This window comes from Nycticebus coucang, chromosome 10, assembly GCF_027406575.1.
Source record: "Nycticebus coucang isolate mNycCou1 chromosome 10, mNycCou1.pri, whole genome shotgun sequence".
Lineage (NCBI taxonomy): Eukaryota > Metazoa > Chordata > Mammalia > Primates > Lorisidae > Nycticebus > Nycticebus coucang.
The window spans coordinates 121,892,997-121,911,852 of NC_069789.1; the positions used below are offsets into that span (position 1 = coordinate 121,892,997).

Here is an 18,856-nt window from a genome sequence, read left to right on the forward strand (position 1 = left end):
GTTGGGGGCACAGCTGGGACTGGTCCAGTTTCCTGCTGTCCTGGCCTGACTTTTTCTGGATCTACAAGATGGTCAGAAGTGTTGCCTGGTGCCTCTGCCCTTCCCTGGCAGTTCTCATCCCACTGTTTACCCAGCTCAGGCCATCCTGCCATGGGGTCTGGTTGGAGTGGGGGATCCAGGCTCACCTCATAGCACTGTGGGCCCCACAATAACTGTACTCCATGCACACCCAAGTGTCCCTTCCCTTATGGCACAGCCCTCAGTCGAAGGAGTTTCACATCTGGTGGAACCCCTCCCTGCTCAGTGTTTGCCTTTCAAAAGGCCCAGGGGTACCTAGAAGAATGCCTGACTTCCTGGGAGTGGAGAGTTGTGAGGAGCAGAGATATGTTCTCTGCCTCTTTGCTTCAGCTCTCAGAATGGGGTTGGGGGCAGTGGTTTGGCATCCACTTCTAGAAAGCAGCTCATTCCCTGCCTTTCTGCCCTTTTGGCTCTCTCTGGTTGCATCCTAGATCCATTTCTGTCTTCCCTCCTTTCTCTATCTTTCTCTTTATGTGTCTCGTCTATACCTTGGTTTCCCCTTCTCCGGCCTCCTTCACTTTCTTCTCCCTCTTCTTTTTTTCTTTTTTGAGTAAGAGTCTTATTTTGTCGCACTCGGTAGAGGGCTGTGGTATCATAGCTCACAGCAACCTCAAACCTTTGGGCTCAAGGGACCTATTGCCTAAGCCTCCCGAGTAGCTGGGACCACAGGCGCCCACCATAATGCCAGGCTAGTTTTGGAGACGAGGTCTTGGTTTTGCTCGGGCTGGTCTCAAACCCCTGAGCTCAAGCAATCCATCTGCCTCACCTCCCATAGTGCTAGGATTACAGACGTGAGCCACCACTCTGGCCTTTCTTCTTCCTCTTCTGTCCTTTTCCCATCTCATCTCCCATCTCCCTGTCTCTTTCCTCTCCCAGCCCTGTCCCTAGTTCCCTGTAACTCTTTCCTTCTCTCTTTTTCTCCATTTCTGTCCTCATTTTCCTGTATTATCTTTCTGTTCTCTTGTATTTCTTCCTGTTTTGTCCTTTGCTCTTTTTCTGAGTCTGTTTATCTTTCCTCTTTCTAAGCCTGTCTTCTACTTTGTTCCCCCCTTCTCTCTCGACACTTTTTTTAGTCCTTTTGCTGCTTTGAGTTCATCCATCTGTGTGTCTCCACATCTCTCTCTCTTCTTCCTCCCTTCTCTCCTCAAGTTTCCTAACTCCTGGATACTCTCCCCTCAAGACCATGGATGTCCAGGGCTCTCTCTCCATGGGACTGTGGGAACCAGGGATGTAAGGAAGGTAGAAAGTGAGGCCTGGGATGGAGTTGCCTAGCAACCACAGCATCCTCTCCAGCCAGTTTCTGTTGCCTAGGAACGGCTGCCTGCCCAGAGATGGGGTGGGACTGGGTGGGGGGGTGGTACTTCCTGGTTTCCTACTGGGGTGGGGCTGGTCCCTGGAATTCACCCCCACCTGAAATCCTCATTTGCTTCCCTCTTTGTGTACCGGTGCCTGTCCTTCCCAGCCTGTCCCACATAGTATCCGAGTGCCATGAGGTCCTCTTTGGGAGTGCTCCTCTGAGCCTTTTAGCAGCGCCCTCAGTATTGTGAGCCTGTGACCAGAGCAGGGCCCTTCAGAGCTGGGAACTCCTCACCAACAATGTCCCAGGGGCTGTGGTTATCACCCGATCCAACAGTCCTCCAAGGGGCTCCGTCCCCCAACACCAGCAGTCTCCTTGTGGGTTGGGGGTCTCCCTGCAGGTGGCAAGTGGGGGCCGCGGCAGCTGCGTCCCCATGAGGAGGGGAGGAAGATGCCGGCTGAGCTGCTGCTGCTGCTGATTGTTGCCTTTGCCAGACCCAGCTGCCAGGTGCTCTCATCACTGCGCATGGGTGAGGCCCTCAGCACCCCGCCTCTGCCTCTTAAGAGACCTGCCCCTTGGGCCTTGGGCTCCTTGTTTGGGACCCAGGCATGCCAGTCCCTTGGGACCCAGGAATTTGGGCCTCAGGTCTCAGCTCCCAGCATCTTGTTCCCTTTAGACTCAGGGGTCCAGACCCCTAGCTTTTGCCACTGTCAGATCCAGGAGTCCTCCTAAAACCCTCTTACTCCAGGACCCCAGCTCCTTCCTTCCTCAGGACACTGGAGTCTGGTCCCCAACCCCTGTGTCCCCTCAGCTGCAATCCTGGATGACCAGACAGTGTGTGGCCGTGGTGAGCGTCTTGCCTTGGCCCTGGCCCGGGAGCAGATCAACGGGATCATCGAGGTCCCAGCCAAGGCCCGAGTGGAAGTAGACATCTTTGAGCTGCAGCGGGACAGCCAGTACGAGACCACGGACACCAGTGAGCGGGGCCACAGGGGTGTGGGGTGAGGCCAGGCAGGCTGGTGGCCCTCAGTGTGTCCCTCTGTCCTGGCCTTTGGCTTGGCCTTTTCCTCTTCAAGCTCTGTCTGGCCCCTTTTTTTGCATCTGTCTCTGCCTTCTTCCCAGAGACAATTGCTGCTGGGCATGGTAGGGTAGGTGAGAGGGTAAGCCCCAGTCCTGCCCTGGAGGAGCTCAGGGCCTCATTTGGAGGACATATTACAACTGGCTGGGAACACTTGTCAGTCCCTAGAGCTGAATAATAAGGGTCCCAAGCAGGGAGGTCAGAAGGCTGGGGGCAGGGGTCAGTGAAGGCAATCTGGAGAAGACTAGACTGAAGTTGAGCTTTGAAAGGTGAGTAGGTTGTAGAAGGAGTGGTGTTGCTCCAAGCACAACCAGCTACATGGTAGGGTCATGTTAAGTGTTTGTTGAATACTAATGGGCCAAATGAATGTTCACAGGTGTCACTTGAACAGATGTGCTGGACATGCTACCTTAAAACGTGTTTTCTTTCCTGCAGGCCTTAGCAGAGGTTTTATTGTGTTCATGTATGTTTCAAGTCACCAAGTGGGAGAATGGGGTGCAGTGTTTCCCAGACCTTGACTGGAGTGGCATAGAGCACAATTTGGGAGATGTTGGGATGGAGGGCAAGGAGGGAGATGACATTTCAGTTGTGTACCTAGAGTCTGGGGTTAGAGGGCAGGGGGAGGTATTTGGAGCCAAGAATTGGGGTGTGGGGTTGAGTCCATTCTGACCTCCTGATTCAGGACATGTTTGGGGAGATTGTGAGAAACTTCCAAGCTGAATATGACCGGGCAGTGGGAGGGGGAGGGGGGTGAGAATTGGCAGTACCAGGGTGAAAGATGCCACCTTTGTGTGTAGGCAGTGGGGGAGCTATTGATGGGTTTAAATCAGGGAACTGGGTATCTGGAAAGAGAATCTGGAGGCTGGATTTGGGTGATGAGTGAGGAGGCTGGTACATGCCTGAGTTGCGAGTCCAGTGACAGAGGGGTTGAAGAAATGGGGACAGATGTGAGAAAATTTGAGGACAAAGAAGAGAGAGGAGTGGTGACTAATTGACTTTCAGGAGAGAGATTGAAGGCAAGTATCATTTCTAGGCATCTGGTCTGTGCAAATGATGGGGCACAGAGGGGACAAGTTTGGAGGAAGACGAGTTGTTCAGTTATGATGCTTTTGGTTAGATGTGGCAGAAACCCAACTCAGGCTGGTTCAAGACAAAAAGAAAACTTATTAGGTAATGTTACTAAAAGGCTTAAGCACTAATTTCAGGCATGGCTGGATCCAAGTACTCAAATGATGTCCCAGGATTGCTTCAGGCATGGCTAGATCCAGGCATTGAAATAATGTCCCAGGAATCTCTTTGTCTTTATCTCTGGGCCCTGCTTTCCTCTGAGTTGGCTTCATTTTCAGGAATGCTTCCCCCTGCAGGTGGCAAGATGGCCCAGCAGCTCAATGCCTGTAGCTTAACAATTTAGCAAAGCCACCAGTAACTGTAGCAGAAGACGTGATTTGAACCCATATTTATTGCTGACCTGGTCTCTGTGGCTTGGAGAATGTGGTTCTGTGACTTACCGGGCCTGAATTGGTGCCAGTCCATCCTGAGAATCTCATGGACTAAAGGGTGGGGATATCTCCTCCAGGAGAAGTTAGGGTCCTGCCATGAGAACAGGCTTTGGACAGGCAAAAGAAATAGCTTTCCACCTCCTGTTCTTGAGAGACACATGTGTTTAAGGGGAATGGAGGAGCAAGTAAATGGCACAGAAGAGTGGTGTCTGAGTGTAGGGGACCCAGGTGCCCTCAGCTGTGGGTTCAGGATGGAGGGGGCCTAAAAAGATTGAGAAGGACAAAGGCCAAGCAACTGGGCACTGAATTTGCAGGCCAGAGGGGGCCCTTGGTGTCTTTTTCTTCATTCCTTCCTTCTGTCTCTTTTGGTGTGACCATCCCTCTGTTGCCACATCCCCCTGTCTCTGTCTCATGTCCCCTCCTTTATCACTGTGTTATGTGGGGTCAAGGATTGGCCCTCTAGATGCCAGGTGGTGGAAGAAGATCAGGCAGTATCCTTCAGGTGGCTGGAGGCTCCCTGGAAGGTGGAGGAGAGGATGCAGGGGGTCCTTGACTCTGCCCTCTTCCCCGTCCCTTGCAGTGTGTCAGATCCTGCCAAAGGGAGTCGTGTCTGTCCTGGGGCCCTCCTCCAGTCCAGCATCTGCCTCCACCGTGAGCCATATCTGTGGGGAGAAGGAGGTGAGCTGGGTATGGGGTGGGGTAGGTGGGGGAGCGGGTCCCCGGGAGTTGAGCTGGGAGCAGGATGGAAGCCAGAGCTCCCTCTCTATCCAGATCCCCCACATCAAGGTGGGTCCCGAGGAGACGCCCCGCCTTCAGTACCTTCGCTTCGCGTCTGTCAGCTTGTACCCCAGTAACGAGGACGTCAGTCTGGCAGTCTCCCGAATCCTCAAGTCCTTCAACTACCCCTCGGCTAGCCTCATCTGCGCCAAGGCTGAGTGTGAGGGAGGAGAACTGGATATTTTATTTTCTATTCCTCTGAACGCCCCTTCCCAAGAGATCTGGTATCCCACAGGGTTGTTCAGTGCCCATGCGTTAGGCTCCCTGGGAGACCTAGATACCAGGCTTTCCTTATCCCCATCATCCCGTTCCCCTTTAGAAACCAAGACCTCTAGTTCCACAGACCCCTTCTCCTCCAAAAAAGCCCCTTTTGGTGCACAGATGGTGACCAAATACCTGCTATGTCAAGGCCCTCTGCTAGGTCCTAGAGAGGCCAAAGGTCACACAGCTGCTGTGATATAGGAGGCATGCAGGGCCTCTAGGAGTGCACAGAAGGGATCCTATCCCATGTAGGATGTTCAGGGCTTGCGTACTCTAAAAAGGACATCTAGACTGAACCTGAAATATGGGAGAGAAGGGAGGGAATGTGTTCTAAGCAGAGAGCATGGCAGGGGCAGAAGTGAAGGTCCCGGAGTAGGACAGCCCCTTTGAGCGTTGAAGGTGTGTGCCCAGTGGCTGAAGTGTAGGGACCATGAAGCAGGAGGTGGTGGGAGCTGGGGAAGGTTCCCACACAGGGCAGGGCGAGGGGCCATGTCCAAATGTATGCTGTACAAAGAACTTTTTGGCTGCAATGTAGAGAATGAGCTAGAGAGTGACATGAAGTGTGGCAGGAGCCCAGCGAGAGGCAGGGGAGAAGTGATGGTGGTCTGGGCTCAGGTGGTGGCTGCCAGGATGGAGGGGCTCAGGGTAGAGAGAAGGGAGAGGGCAGGGGCTTCTGTTATGGGGGGGAACATAGTCCCTTCAGGAGCACACAGTGAGTATGCTGTGTCTTTGAGACATAAACATGACTTGCTGGGAGGCTGGTGGATTTGTGAGTGTGGAGTTTGAGACGGGGGATTGTGTTTTGTAACCTCTAGAGGAATTCCTCCTTCCACAGGTATTTTTTGTGCACTTGTTGTGTGCTGGGTGCTCTCTTGCTCTCAGGCATCTAGCAGTGAGTGAAGCAGTCAGGAACCCCTGCCCTTGTTGGATTATATTCTGCGGAGAGGAGTTAGGCGGTAAACCCACCAGTAACTGTAGCAGAAGTACACCACAAATAAGTACGTGGTGAGGAGTAGTAAGTTCTGTGGAGAGGTACTGTGAGTAAAGAGGACTGGGAGTCTGGTGTGGGGGTGCGGTGCAATTTTAAATAAAATGGGGGCGAGGGCCTCAGTGAGAAGGTGGCATCTGAGTAAAGACCTGAGGAGGGGAGGAAGGGAGCTATATAGGGACGTGGGAGAAGAGGGTTCCCAGCTAAGGGAACATCCATGCATGAAGGCCATAGGACGGGAGCATGACTGTGGTGTGGCTGCAGCCAAGTGACGGAGAGAAAGGAGAGGAGTTCTGGAAGGTAGTGGGGTGGGGAGCAGAAGTAGGGTCTTGGAGGCTATGAGGAGTTTGACCTTTAGGACTCTGAATGAAAGGGAAAGCCATCAGTGGGTTTGGAGCAGAGAAGTTCATCGAATCATTCTGGCTGCTGCTGTGGAGAACAGACTCGGGGGAACATGGCTATTGCAGCAGGCAGAAGATGGTGTGGCTGGGGCCAAGGCAGTGACAGTGGTGCAGTGTGATGGGGTCTGATGTGTTTTGAAGGTGGGGCCTAGGTGTACTGGGCATGGGCACAAGAGAGAAAGCCAGGCTGCCACTGAGAGCTTTGGCCTGCCTGGCAGGCTGGAGATGTCATTCACCAACCTGTGTGAGATATGGTGGTTTGGGCTAGGAGAGTGAGATACCTGCCAGACATCCTGGTGGGAGTCAGGAAGGTGGCAGAGGTGGGAATCTGTGGGCAGAGGTCTAGGTCAGGGTTTTAATTGGGAAGGACCTGAGCTTAGTACCCCAAAGGGCCCAGCCTCACTCTGGACAGCTGCCCCACCACCTTGGTGTGTCTGCCAGTCCTCTGCCCTGCCCCATGCCCACATATTTGGAAGAGCTTTAACCTGAGGCCTGATCTCCTCCCCCAGGCCTGCTGCGATTGGAGGAACTGGTGCGTGGCTTCCTCATCTCCAAGGAGACGCTGTCAGTGAGGATGCTGGATGATAGCCGGGACCCCACGCCACTGCTCAAGGAGATCCGGGATGACAAGGTGTCCACCATCATCATCGACGCAAATGCGTCCATCTCCCACCTCATCCTCCGCAAGGTGGGCTGCCCTCCATCTCTGGTTCCCTAAAGGGAGCAGGAATATGGGGCTATTGTAAGCAAGTCACCCAATGCCTGTGGGCCTTAGTGTTGAAAGGGGTTGTTTAGACCTTTTTCTTATATGCAGATGATGGTCATAAAGTTTGTCTCCCTCCCTGGCCACTTGCTGGTTGTGGACACATTTCTTTGTGAAGTGAAGACAGTGGTAGTTCCTCAGTGGGTTGTAAGGGTGAATGATGGAATGGCAGGTAAAGCGCTTAGGGCAGTACCTGGCTCAGCTTCAATGCTGTCTCAGTCACAGCTACTCAGAATTGTTTTTTCTGTTAGAGATGGAGTCTCACTTTGTTGCCCAGATTGGAATGCAGTGATCATAGCTCACTGCATCCTTGAAGTGAGTGCTCAAGCAATTCTTCTACCTCAGCCTCCTGAGTAGCTGGGACTATAGGCTTGACGATTATACCTTGCAAATTTTTATAATTTTTTGTAGAGCTGGGGGTCTCACCATGTCACTCAGGCCGGTCTTGAATCCTGGCCTCAAATGATCCTCCCACCTCAGCCTCCCAAAGTGTTGGGATTACAGGCGTGAGCCATCTCACCCAGCCTTAGATTTTTATTGAGGTTATTGAGGCCCCATGTTGGGGTGCTTTGTATGCATTCTTTACTTTGGCTGTCAACCACCTTGTGAGGTTTGGAGGGGGAAAGGACTGGCTCCAGGGCAAACAAGAGGAGTCAGAGCACCAGGACCTCCCCCCATGGGCTTGGCACATTCAGTCCACCAATGATCCATACACATTAATTATCAAGTTGCTTCCCTGCCATTAATTTCTCTTCATAACCAAGTTTGTATTATTAATTTTTCTCCAGTAAGAAAAAAAATTAAAACCATATGTCACTGCTGATCATAGCTTACAAAAAGAAGTGTGCACGAAATCCACTGGGCTCCTGAGACAGGAGGGCTTATGGAAGAGATTTTGAATTTCTCTCCGGTGCCGGCCTTATGAGCAGTTGTTCCTTCCTGCTCCACGCCTGCTGACTGTGATATCCACATGAAAGCCAGCTCCCACCACCCAGGAAACGCAAACTGGTGCCCTTTTATGTTACATTTCTTGTGGGGGCAACAGGATTGGGTGCTTCTGGCAGGGAGTTTTCCAGTTTTGTTCTCCTTGAGGGCTACGAGAAAGGGGCCTCAAAAATGAATCTTGTGGCCAGGTGTAGTAGCTCATTCCTGTAATTTCTGACACTCTGAGAGGTTGAGGCAGGTGGATTGTTTGAGCTCAGGAGTTCAAGACTAGCCTAAGCAAGAGCAAGACCCCGTGTCTACTAAAAACAGAAAAACTAGCCAGACATAATAGTGGGTGCCTGTAGTCCTAGCTACTTGGGAGGCTCAGGCAAGAGGATCGCTTGAGCCCCAGGAGTTTAAGGTTGTTGTGAGCTATGATGCCATGGCTCTAGGTGGGTGACAGAGTGAGACTCTGTTTCAAAAATAAATAAATAAATAAATAAATAAAAGAATCTTGGGCAGCGTCCATAGCTCAGTGGGTAGGGTGCTGGCCACATACACCAAGGTTGGCAGGTTTGGACCCGGCCACGGCCAGCTAAACAACAATGACAACTGCAACAACCACCACCACAAAAACAGTCGGGCATTGTGGTGGTCACCTGTAGTCCCAGTTACTTGGGAGGCTGAGATAAGCGAATCGTTTAAGCCCAAGAGTTTGAGGTTGCTGTGAGCTGTAATGTGCCATGGCATTCCACCAAGGGCGACATAGACTTCGTTTGAAAAAATAAAAAAACAAAGAATCTTGACATCCGAATTGGCTGCCTTTTATTGCAATGCAATTTCAGAGATTGCAGAGAGTAGTTTTTCTGAACTTATGACTGGGCTCAGCCTTACTTGTTAGTAGCTGACACTTGGCTTTTGGTAGTGTAGGGTGTGAAGGTTAAAGTTTTCCTCTTCACTTTGTTTCTAAGGTTTCCCTTTGCCTGTCTCCAGAAGGAAGTCTTTAAGTGCCCTAATGAGGGACAGGGGATGTTTGAAGGTCTCATTCTCTCCTTCAGCAAAATCTCCATTTTACCTGGGGTGCCAGTCATTGTGACAGAATCAAGGGACCATGGTGTCCCTCTGTCCTCACTGTCTCCTCCCTGTCTGTCTCTGGGCATATTTTATTGAGTTTCCCCTTGGTAACTTCTCACCAGGCCTGTCTCTAAATCTCTTTTTTTGGGGGGGTTGGGATCCCCGTCTCTGCCTCTCATGCTGCCTCTTTAACCTTCTGTGTCCTCTAGGCCTCAGAACTGGGAATGACCTCAGCATTTTATAAGTACATCCTCACCACCATGGTGCGTACCCCCCTGCCTCCTTTCCCTTCCACCTCCACTGCTCCACTCAGGGCTGGTCACCAGGTCTCACCACCTCTCCTTGGTCCTAGGACTTCCCCATCCTGCATCTGGACGGTATTGTGGAGGACTCTTCCAACATCCTGGGCTTCTCCATGTTCAACACCTCCCACCCTTTCTACCCTGAGTTTGTGCGCAGCCTCAACATGTCCTGGAGGGAGAACTGCGAAGCCAGCACCTATCCGGGCCCTGCGGTGAGCACAGAGATACCCGTAACACCCAGAGACACACTCTGCACAGAAACTTCCAGGGACCCCTTTGGGGTCTCACTCAGGTAACGCTCAGAGCCCTTTAGCATGTTGAGAGGCCTGCAGTGCAGCTTGTTATGAGTCTGATCCACGTCTTCCTTGCTACCTCTCAAGCTGCTCCCAGCCACACCCAGGCACAGGTGTACCTTAGGGCCTTTGCACATATCTTGTTCTGCTTCCTGCACACTTCTCCAGAGAAGGAGCAGCTCATGCCTCGTGGCCAGGTCACTGTGTATATGTCCCTTTGGTTGTAAGATTTTCCTTGGTCTTCTTGTTTAAAAAATAGGAAACACTCTACTTTTTTTTTTTTTTAACACTGATTGCATTTGTTAGGTAAAGACCATCTTCCAATTGTGTCTTGTCCCCAAAAGGTGTGGCACACACCAAGACCCCACCCCCTCGCTCCTTCCCTCTCTCTGCTTTTCCTTTCCCCACCCCTCCCTCCTTTCTCTCTCTGCTTTCCCCTTCCCCCACCCCCACCGTGTCCTTAATTGTCATTAATTGTCCTCATATCAAAACTGAGTGCATAGGATTCATGCTTCTCCATTGTTGTGATCCTTTACTAAGAATAATGTGTTCCACTTCCATTCAGGTTAATACAAAGGCTGTGAAGTCTTTTTTTTTGCAGTTTTTGGCCAGGGCTGGGTTTGAACCCACTACCTCTGGCCTATGGGGCCGGCGCCCTACCCCTTTGAGCCACAGGCACCGCCTGAAGTCTCCATTTTTTTTAATGGCTGAATAGATTCCATAGTGTACATATACCACAGCTTGTTAATCTATTTCTGGGTTGGTGGGCATTTAGGCTGATTCCACATTTTGGCGATTGTAAATTGAGCTGCAATAAACAGTCTAGTGCAAGTGTCCTTATGATAAAACGATTTTTTTCCTTCTGGGTAGATGTCCAGTAATGGGATTGCAGGATCAAATGGAAGGTCTAGCCTAAGTTCTCCATACTTCCTTCCAAAAAGGTTGTATTAAACAATCTACTTTTTAACCCCATCCCCTGCTTCTCTTTTCCCATAGAACTTACATGTATATTTATTTATTTAATCACTAAGTAGCTTACTCTGTATCATACTGATAAGTTTAAGATCATAAGTTCCATGAGGGCAGGGATTTCTATTTTGTTCACCATTGTATCCCCCACACCTAAAACAGCCTAGCTCATGGTAAGTGCCCGATAATATTTATTGAATAAATGCAGAAATACAAAAAAGATGTATGTTTATGTTTATCTGTTCACAGACATCAACTCACATATCAAGACTTCTGCATGCAAAAAAGTGCACACAGGCCGTACAACCGGATATGTGTGCAGGGACACTACACACACCGACACAGAGGTGCATTAGTACACACCCTACACACACCCACACAACGCAGATCTATAGACCTTCACATCCACTCAGCTGAGACACACACTCACAGGCACATGTAGACTGACCACGAGCGTCAGTCACAGCTCCGTGGCCCGGGTCTGTTAGACACTCACTGTGTGCCAGGCGCTGTTCCAAGTACTTCACAGGTGTTTCCTCATTGTATCCCCTAATAATGCTTAGAGGCAGAGATTACTACTATCTTCCCTTCATAGGAAAAGAAACAATGGGCGGCGCCTATGGCTCAGTGAGTAGGGTGTTGACCCCATATACCAAGGGTGGCGGATTCAAACCCGGCCCGGCCAAACTGCAACAACAACAACAAAAAATAGCTGGGTGTTGTGGCGGGTGCCTGTAGTCCCAGCTACTCGGGAGGCTGAGGCAAGAGAATCTCCTAAGCTCAAGAACTGGAGGTTACTGTGAGCAGTGATGCCACAGCGCTCTACTGAGGGTAACATAATTAGACTCTGTCTCTTAAAAGAAAAAGAAAAAGAAACAAGTTCAGGGAGGGATGGGATCTGGCCACATCACAGAGTCAGGAAATAGCCCAGCGCAGCCTTCAGCTCTAAGCTGCCTGCCTCTAGGCTCAGGATCAACCATGGTACCCTTCTGCCTCCCTGACACCTCACCCACCATGTACAGACAAATGGATACATTTGTCCAGCCCCACCCACACAGCATGGCCCAGACACACTCAGACAGGGACTCTGGCTGTCTTCCCTAGTCTGCATCAGCCATGCGTAGGCACACCTGTCCCTGTGGTGACACAGTTGGCTGTCCAGGCAGACTCTCTCTGAGACACATGCCATGCACAGTCCAGGAGAGCTGCTCCTTTGAGGCCTGGGCAGCATGTACACCTTCCTCACTATCCTCTACAATTCTTTTTTTTTTTTTTTGAGACAGAGTCTCAAGCTGTTGCCCTGGGTAGAGTGCTGTGGCATCATAGCTCACAGCAACCTCCTACTCTTGGGCTCAAGCAATCCTCTTGCCTCAGTTTTTCTATTTTTAGTAGAGACAGGGGTCTTGCTTTTTGCTCAGGCTAGTCTTGAACCCGTGAGCTCAAGCTATCCATCCGCTTCGGCCTCCCAGAGTGCTAGGATTACAGACGTGAGCCACCACGCCTGGCTGTCCTCTACATTTCTTGAAAAAAACATCAGAGCCACTTCCTCACTCCTGGCCCACAGGTCTTCCATTCTGGGAGAGAACAGAGTTGTTTGAAGGCTTGGACATAGCTCCATCAGGGCCTTCGACGTTCCCCATGCTGAGTTGCTGCTCTCCCATCCTTCCCCCACTTTGCTCCCACCCCAGCTATCTGCTGCCCTGATGTTTGACGCTGTGCACGTGGTGGTGAGCGCCGTCAGGGAGCTGAACCGCAGCCAGGAGATTGGCGTGAAGCCGCTGGCCTGTACATCGGCCAACATTTGGCCCCACGGGACCAGCCTCATGAACTACCTGCGCATGGTGAGCCTGGAGCGGGTGAGGGCAGAGGAGACAGGGCAGTGGCCACCTCAGGTGGCAGCACTCACTGTGTCCACTCTGTGGCCCTCTGTCTTCTCCCCCCACCTCCATCCCTACCACCACTTCTGGGCTTTCTCTGGGTCTCCTCATTCTTCTGCTCATCTGGCTGTTCACTACCTGTCCGGGCTGTGCACTTTCTGCCTCTTTCTGGGTCTTATTCTTTTTTTCCTCTTGGTTCCATCTCCCCCTTATTTCTTGGTGTGTTGTCTTGCTCTTCCGAGTGTGGACTTCCTTATTTCTGTCTCTCTCTCTTCCCTTCCATCCTGTCTCTATGCCTTTTTCTGTGGCTATCTTGGGCCCACTGGGCCTTTCCCTGCCCATCTCTGGTCCTGCCACCCCCTCCCTCTGCCCCGCGTCCCCACCCTGCTAGGTAGAGTATGATGGGCTGACTGGGCGGGTCGAGTTCAACAGCAAAGGGCAGAGGACCAACTACACCCTGCGCATCCTAGAGAAGTCCCGGCAGGGCCACCGTGAGGTGAGCGGACATGTGGCAATGCCAGGACCCTGCAGGGTTTGGGGCTGGGATGGGGGCAGGCCCAGAGGCTGCTGCATCCTTGGCAAGCCTGCACTGACAGCACCCACTCTGCCCCCAGATCGGGGTGTGGTACTCTAACCGGACCCTGGCCATGAATGCCACTACCCTAGACATCAACCTGTCGCAGACGCTGGCCAACAAGACCCTGGTGGTCACAACCATCTTGGTAAGTGGCCCTGCAGGGGTATGTGGGGGGGTTGTGGTAAGTGAAGGGGCCTGAGTGCAGGGCATTCCCCAAATGATGTCCTGAGCCCAATCCTAGCTCCCCAGTGAAGTAGAGGAGACCTCAGCTGGCAGCACACAGGCCAGTGGGGAACATAACCCATGTACTCACCAACCCCAGACTGAGATCAAGACCTCACCATGGGAACCACTGCCACAGTTGGGGAGGGCACACTCTGCCATCAGAGCCAGGCTCAACTCACAGTGCCTGGCCAGTGGTGGACCCTGGTTAGTCATGGTTGCTTTGCCATCCTTGCTAACCTCATGGGTTGACACGTGGCAACTTATTATCCATCTTGAAGATATGGAAACTGAAGCTCAGAGAGGGGAAGGGACTTGCCTAGGGTCACACAGCAAGTATCTGGTATAGCCAGAACTGTAGGCTGTGTCTCTAAGGCTCCAGAGCCTGGCTCTGGACCTCAGTTCTCTGAAACTCCAGTCCTTTCAGTATCTGAGCATAGTCAAGGCTACTATCTGCTTGTCCCGGGGGTGCCACTCCTACAGTTTACCAAATCAAAGCAGAAGGTTTTTTTTTTATTTTTGAGACAGAATCTCATTTAGTTGCCCTTGGTATAGTGCTGTGGCATCGTAGTTCATAGCAACCTCAAACTCTTGGGCCCAAGCGATTCTCTTGTCTCAGCCTCCCAAGTAGCTGAGACTATGGCGCCTGTCGCAATGCCTGGCTATTTTTACAGATGAGATCTTACTCTTGCTCAGTCTGGTCTTGAACTCCTGAGCTCAAGCAATCCAGCTGCCTCGACTTCCGAGAGTGCTGAATTACAGGCGTGAGCCACTGCACTTGGTTGGCAGAGGTCCTTTGTGTGGTGACAGGTATTTATTGAACACCTATTTTGCACTAGGCACTGCTCTTTAGGCTTCACAGCTAACTGTGATGGTGGCCTGATTTCCCTCCTTTTTTTTTCATTGAGACAGTCTCACTCTTGTTGCCCTGGGTAGTGTGCCATGGCATCATCATAGCTCACAGCAACTCCTAACTCTTGGTGTCAAGAGATTCTCCTGCCTCAGCCTCCTAAGTAGCTGGGACTACAGGTGTCCACAATAGTGCCTGGCTAATTTTTCTATTTTTAGTAGAGATGGGGTCTCGCTCTTACTCAGGCTGGTCTCAACCTCCTGAGCTCAAGCAATACACCAGCCTCCAGAGTGCTAGGATTACATGCATGAGCCACTGTGTCTGCCCTTATCTTCCTGCTTTCGAAGGTAAGGAAACAGGTTGCACAGTGAGTCCCTGGTGGGGCTGAGTGTTGGGCTCAGAGCCTGTGCTTCGCTGCACCCTGTTGCCTCTTGCCAAGCTGGATGGGCCTCCAGTGCTGGGAGAGGTCAGGGGAGGGCGATGGCCAGGTCCTGCTAAGCAGGCTTCCCTGAGCAGCTGGCCTGGAGGCAGGACCATGCCAGGCAGACATGCTTGCCTCAGTGGCCAAGTCCATGGCCTGCTGGCATCCGTTGTCTATGGGAGCCCCTCAGTAACTCACAGAGCTGGGCTGTGTAAGAGCTGTGGATGCTAAGGAACCAAAGGGTTCCATAGGCTGTCAGAGACCCCCTAAAGCATCCAGTCACAGAGCTGTTTCCTCAGTCCCTAGGGAACTCCTGATCTAAAACAGACTTGGAGTCCTTCTGGAGAAGGGCCAGTGAGCCTGTTGTGGAGGGACAGATGGCTTGCAGACGGGAAACCAGACACTTCCTAACTGCCTCACCAAGGGGCCCTGAGGGCTGGCAGGCTGGGAGCAGCCAGCCCCTCTGTGCCTGTGGTGTGTGTTCAATTCCTGAAGCCTCCTGGAAATGGAAGAGGTGGGGTCCTTGGTGGGGACCAGGGGTCAGAGGTCAGAGAGGGACATCAGGAATGCTGAGACATAACCTTGGGGACTTTGAGTCTCTTTCTTCTTCTTTTTTTTTCTTGTTTTTTTTGGGGGGGCGGGGGGGCATAGTAGAATGCCATACAGTCATCATAGCTCACAGCAACCTCAAACTCTTGGGCTCATAGGATCCTCCTGCCTCAGCCTCCTGAGTAGCTGGGACTACAGCTGCCCTCCACAATCCCCAGGTTTTTTTTTTTTTTTTCTTTTTTTTGCGGTTTTTGGCCGGGCCTGGATTTGAACCCACCACCTCTGGCATATGGGGCCAGTGCCCTACCCCTTTGAGCCACAGGCGCCACCCCTCAGGTACTTTTTCTATTGTTAGTAGAGATGGGGTCTTGCTCTTGCTCCTGCTCCTGAGCTCAAGTGATACATTTGCCTCGGCCTCCCAGAGTACTAGGATTACAGGTGTGAGCCATCACGCCCGGCCTCAAGTCTCTTTCTTATACTCCTGTAGCTCTCTCCTCAAGGCCTGAGAGCCAATGTTGTTCTTTTTTTTTTTTTTTCTTTTGACACAGAGCCTCAAGCTGTCGCTGTGGGTAGAGTGCTGTGACATCACAGCTCACAGCAACCTTCGACTCCTGGGCTCAAGCAATTCTCTTGCCTCAGCCTCCCAAATAGCTGGGACTACAGGCACCTGCCACAACACCCAGCCATTTTTTGGTTTTAGCTGTCATTGTTTGGCAGGCCCAGGCTAGATTCAAACCTGCCAGCTCTGATGTATGTGGCCGGCGCCTTAGCCACTTGAGCTCAGGCACTAAGCCTGTTCTTTTCTTGACAGAGATTCCTTCATTCATTCCATTCATTTACTGCTACTGCTGTGCTGGCTGTTACACAAGTTCTAGAGCAGTGGTTCTCTTCCTGTCATGACCCACAGGAACTGTATTAAAGGGTTGCAGCATTAGGAAGGTTGAGAACCACTGTTCTAGAGGCACAGAAATGAGTCACAGGTGCTCTCAAGTGGCACTAGTGGTGGTGATCCCAGTCTAATGAAGGAGACAACACCTGGACACAATCATTCCCACAGTTAGGGATTCCTGAGGAAAAAGAGGGACTGAGTCAGCTTTAGAAGATCTGAGGAGGGCTTCATGAAGGAGGTGGCATGAGATGGGGTTTTTAGAGGTGGAGTAGGAATTGGATATACAGAGAATATCCTAGGCAGCAGGAGCAGAAGGGACAGGGGTTTCTGGGCAGGGTCTGTGTCAGCCACTTGGGGATTCAGACATGAGTCAAACTGGGTGCCTGGGGCAGGATGTGGGACGGGATTGTCTTGTTCTGCTCTGTCCACAGGGCCTGGAGCAGTGTCTTGCACTTAGGAAGTGCAGAGAGGTGTGTTGAGTGATGGTGCAGAGGTGGCCTGGGAGGTTGTGGAGCAGCAGATGTGGAAGGGTCTCTGAGGGATCCAGATGTGCATAAGTTTTGGTGAGAGCGTGTTGAGCAGGAAGGGGCAGGGCCAGGTCTGGGTGTCAGGAAGTCATCCTTGATATGAAGAGCAGTGGCTAGCATCTTTGAGCTCTGTGCCAATACCCTTGTCAAACTCAATCTTCACAGCAGACCTGATTTTCTGATAAAGATACTTAGAACACAGAAGTGACATGCCCAAGATCATCCAGTAGTAAGGCAGCAGAGTCCATGTACCTCTGCACACGTTGCTTTAGGGCTTAGCAGCCTCATTTTCTGCTGCTTTCCAACCCCTTAGGACTCTGCAGGGTCTGGTACTGCTGTCCACATGCTCTGTGACCTGAGCAGGTCTCTTCTATCTGGCCTCAGTGGCCTCCTTTGAAATGAGGAGATGAAGAGGTTGCACCAGCTCAGATGTTTTAAACTGCACTTTATTGGGAAAACACACTTGATTCATAAAATAATAATAATAAAATTAACTGCACTCCAGGAAGTCCTGCACGTGGATTTAGGTCATGGGTTCATGAAAGCATCCAGGCAAACAGCTTGCGAGGAATATTTTAGAACATAAGCGATCTTAATTTTTTTACTATCGAGATTTTTATTGAAGTGTAGCATACATACAAAAACTTGTATAAATTGTGGTACTTACCACTGAATTTTCTTTTCTTGCTTTCTTTTTTTATTCCTTTTATTTATTTATTTTTGAGACAGAGTCTCACTCTGTCACCCTGGGTAGTGTGCCATGGCATCATAGGTCACAGGAACCTCAAACTCTTGGGCTCAAGCAATCCTCTTGCCTCGGTCTCCTGAGTAGCTGGGACTACAGGGTGTGTGTCTCAGCTTTAGTAGATACTGCAAAAATGTTTTCCAAAGTGGTTGTGCCACTTTCATTCCCAGTCACACTATCTGAATGAGAATACCAGTTGCTCCCTATTTTCACAAGTGATGAGTGTATAAAAGTACCAGCCGTGTGTGTTGGTTTTCATTTGCATTTCCCTGAGTCTCACTCTGTGGCCTACAGGTGCCTGCCACAGTGCCCAGCCATTTTTTGTTGCTGTTGCAGTTGTTTAGCTGGCCCAGGCCAGTTTTGAACCCGCTACCCTCCGTGTATGTGGCTAATGCCTTAACCTCTGTGCTACGGGCACCGCCTGGTATTGAACTCTTGAGCTCAAGCAAATCACCCATCTTAGTCTCCCAGAGTGCTAGGATTACAGGCGTGAGCCACAGTGCCTGGCCAAAAGATTTGATTTTTAATTTTACTAAAGTTCACTCTATAGCTTTTTCCTCTTATATTTAATTATTTAATACTTTTAGAATTTGGGCGGCGCCTGTGGCTCAGTGAGTAGGGCACCGGCCCCATATGCCGAGGGTGGCGGGTTCAAACCCAGCCCCGGCCAAACTGCAACAAAAAAAAATAGCCGGGCGTTGTGGCGGGCGCCTGTAGTCCCAGCTGCTCGGGAGGCTGAGGCAAGAGAATCGCGTGAGCCCAAGAGTTAGAGGTTGCTGTGAGCTGTGTGACGCCACGGCACTCTACCCGAGGGCGGTATAGTGAGACTCTGTCTCTACAAAAAAAAAAAAAATATGGGGCCAGCGCCCTACTCACTGAGCCACAGGCGCCACCCAGAATTTAAGAATTCTTTGCATACCCCCAAGATCATGAAGATACTCTCCTATTTGGTTTTAAAAACATAGTATTGATTTTTCTGTGTCATGTTTAATTGAATAGCACCTTTTTTTTATTTTTTGAGACAGAGTTTCATTATGTCACCCTCGGTAGAGTGCTGTGACATCACAGTTCACAGCAACCTCAAACTCTTGGGCTTAAGTAATGCTCTTGCCTTGGCCTCCCAAGTAGCTGGGACTATAGGTATCTGCCACCATGTCCACCCAGCTGTTTTTTTGTTGCAGTTGTCATTGTTTAGCTGGCCTGGGCTGGGTTCAAACCCGCCAGCCTCGGTGTATGTGGCCAGTGGTATGGGCGCTGAGCCAGAATAGCACCTTTTTTTTTTTTTTTGAGACAGAGTCTCACTATGTTGCCCTGGGTAGAGTGCTATGGCATCATAGCTCACAGCAGCATCAAACTCTTGGGCTTAAGTGATCCTCTTGCTTCAGCCTCCCAAGTAGCTGGGACTATAGGAACCCACCACAGCCCCTGTCCAGTTTTTCTGTTTTTAGTAGAGATAGGGTCTTGCTCTTGCTCTTGCTCAGGCTGGTCTGGAATT

General features: G+C 51.0%; 1 protein-coding gene across 3 annotated transcripts in view; it reads left to right on the forward strand.

Annotated features, from left to right (window-relative positions):
- The window catches only part of GRIK5 (glutamate ionotropic receptor kainate type subunit 5), a 76,279-nt gene that overhangs the window by 3,290 nt on the left and 54,133 nt on the right, over positions 1-18,856 (forward strand). For 2 of the 3 annotated variants that reach the window (XM_053604866.1, XM_053604865.1), the window contains 10 exons: positions 1,776-1,904; positions 2,187-2,351; positions 4,533-4,630; positions 4,724-4,889; positions 6,889-7,067; positions 9,350-9,403; positions 9,493-9,654; positions 12,393-12,545; positions 12,973-13,077; positions 13,196-13,303. In XM_053604866.1, coding sequence (XP_053460841.1) covers positions 1,826-1,904; positions 2,187-2,351; positions 4,533-4,630; positions 4,724-4,889; positions 6,889-7,067; positions 9,350-9,403; positions 9,493-9,654; positions 12,393-12,545; positions 12,973-13,077; positions 13,196-13,303 — 1,269 coding nt within the window. In that variant the 5' untranslated portion in view covers positions 1,776-1,825. Of the gene's footprint in view, positions 1-7; positions 1,318-1,775; positions 1,905-2,186; positions 2,352-4,532; positions 4,631-4,723; positions 4,890-6,888; positions 7,068-9,349; positions 9,404-9,492; positions 9,655-12,392; positions 12,546-12,972; positions 13,078-13,195; positions 13,304-18,856 lie in introns of those variants that run through there. The other variant, XM_053604864.1, reaches the window with a different exon arrangement.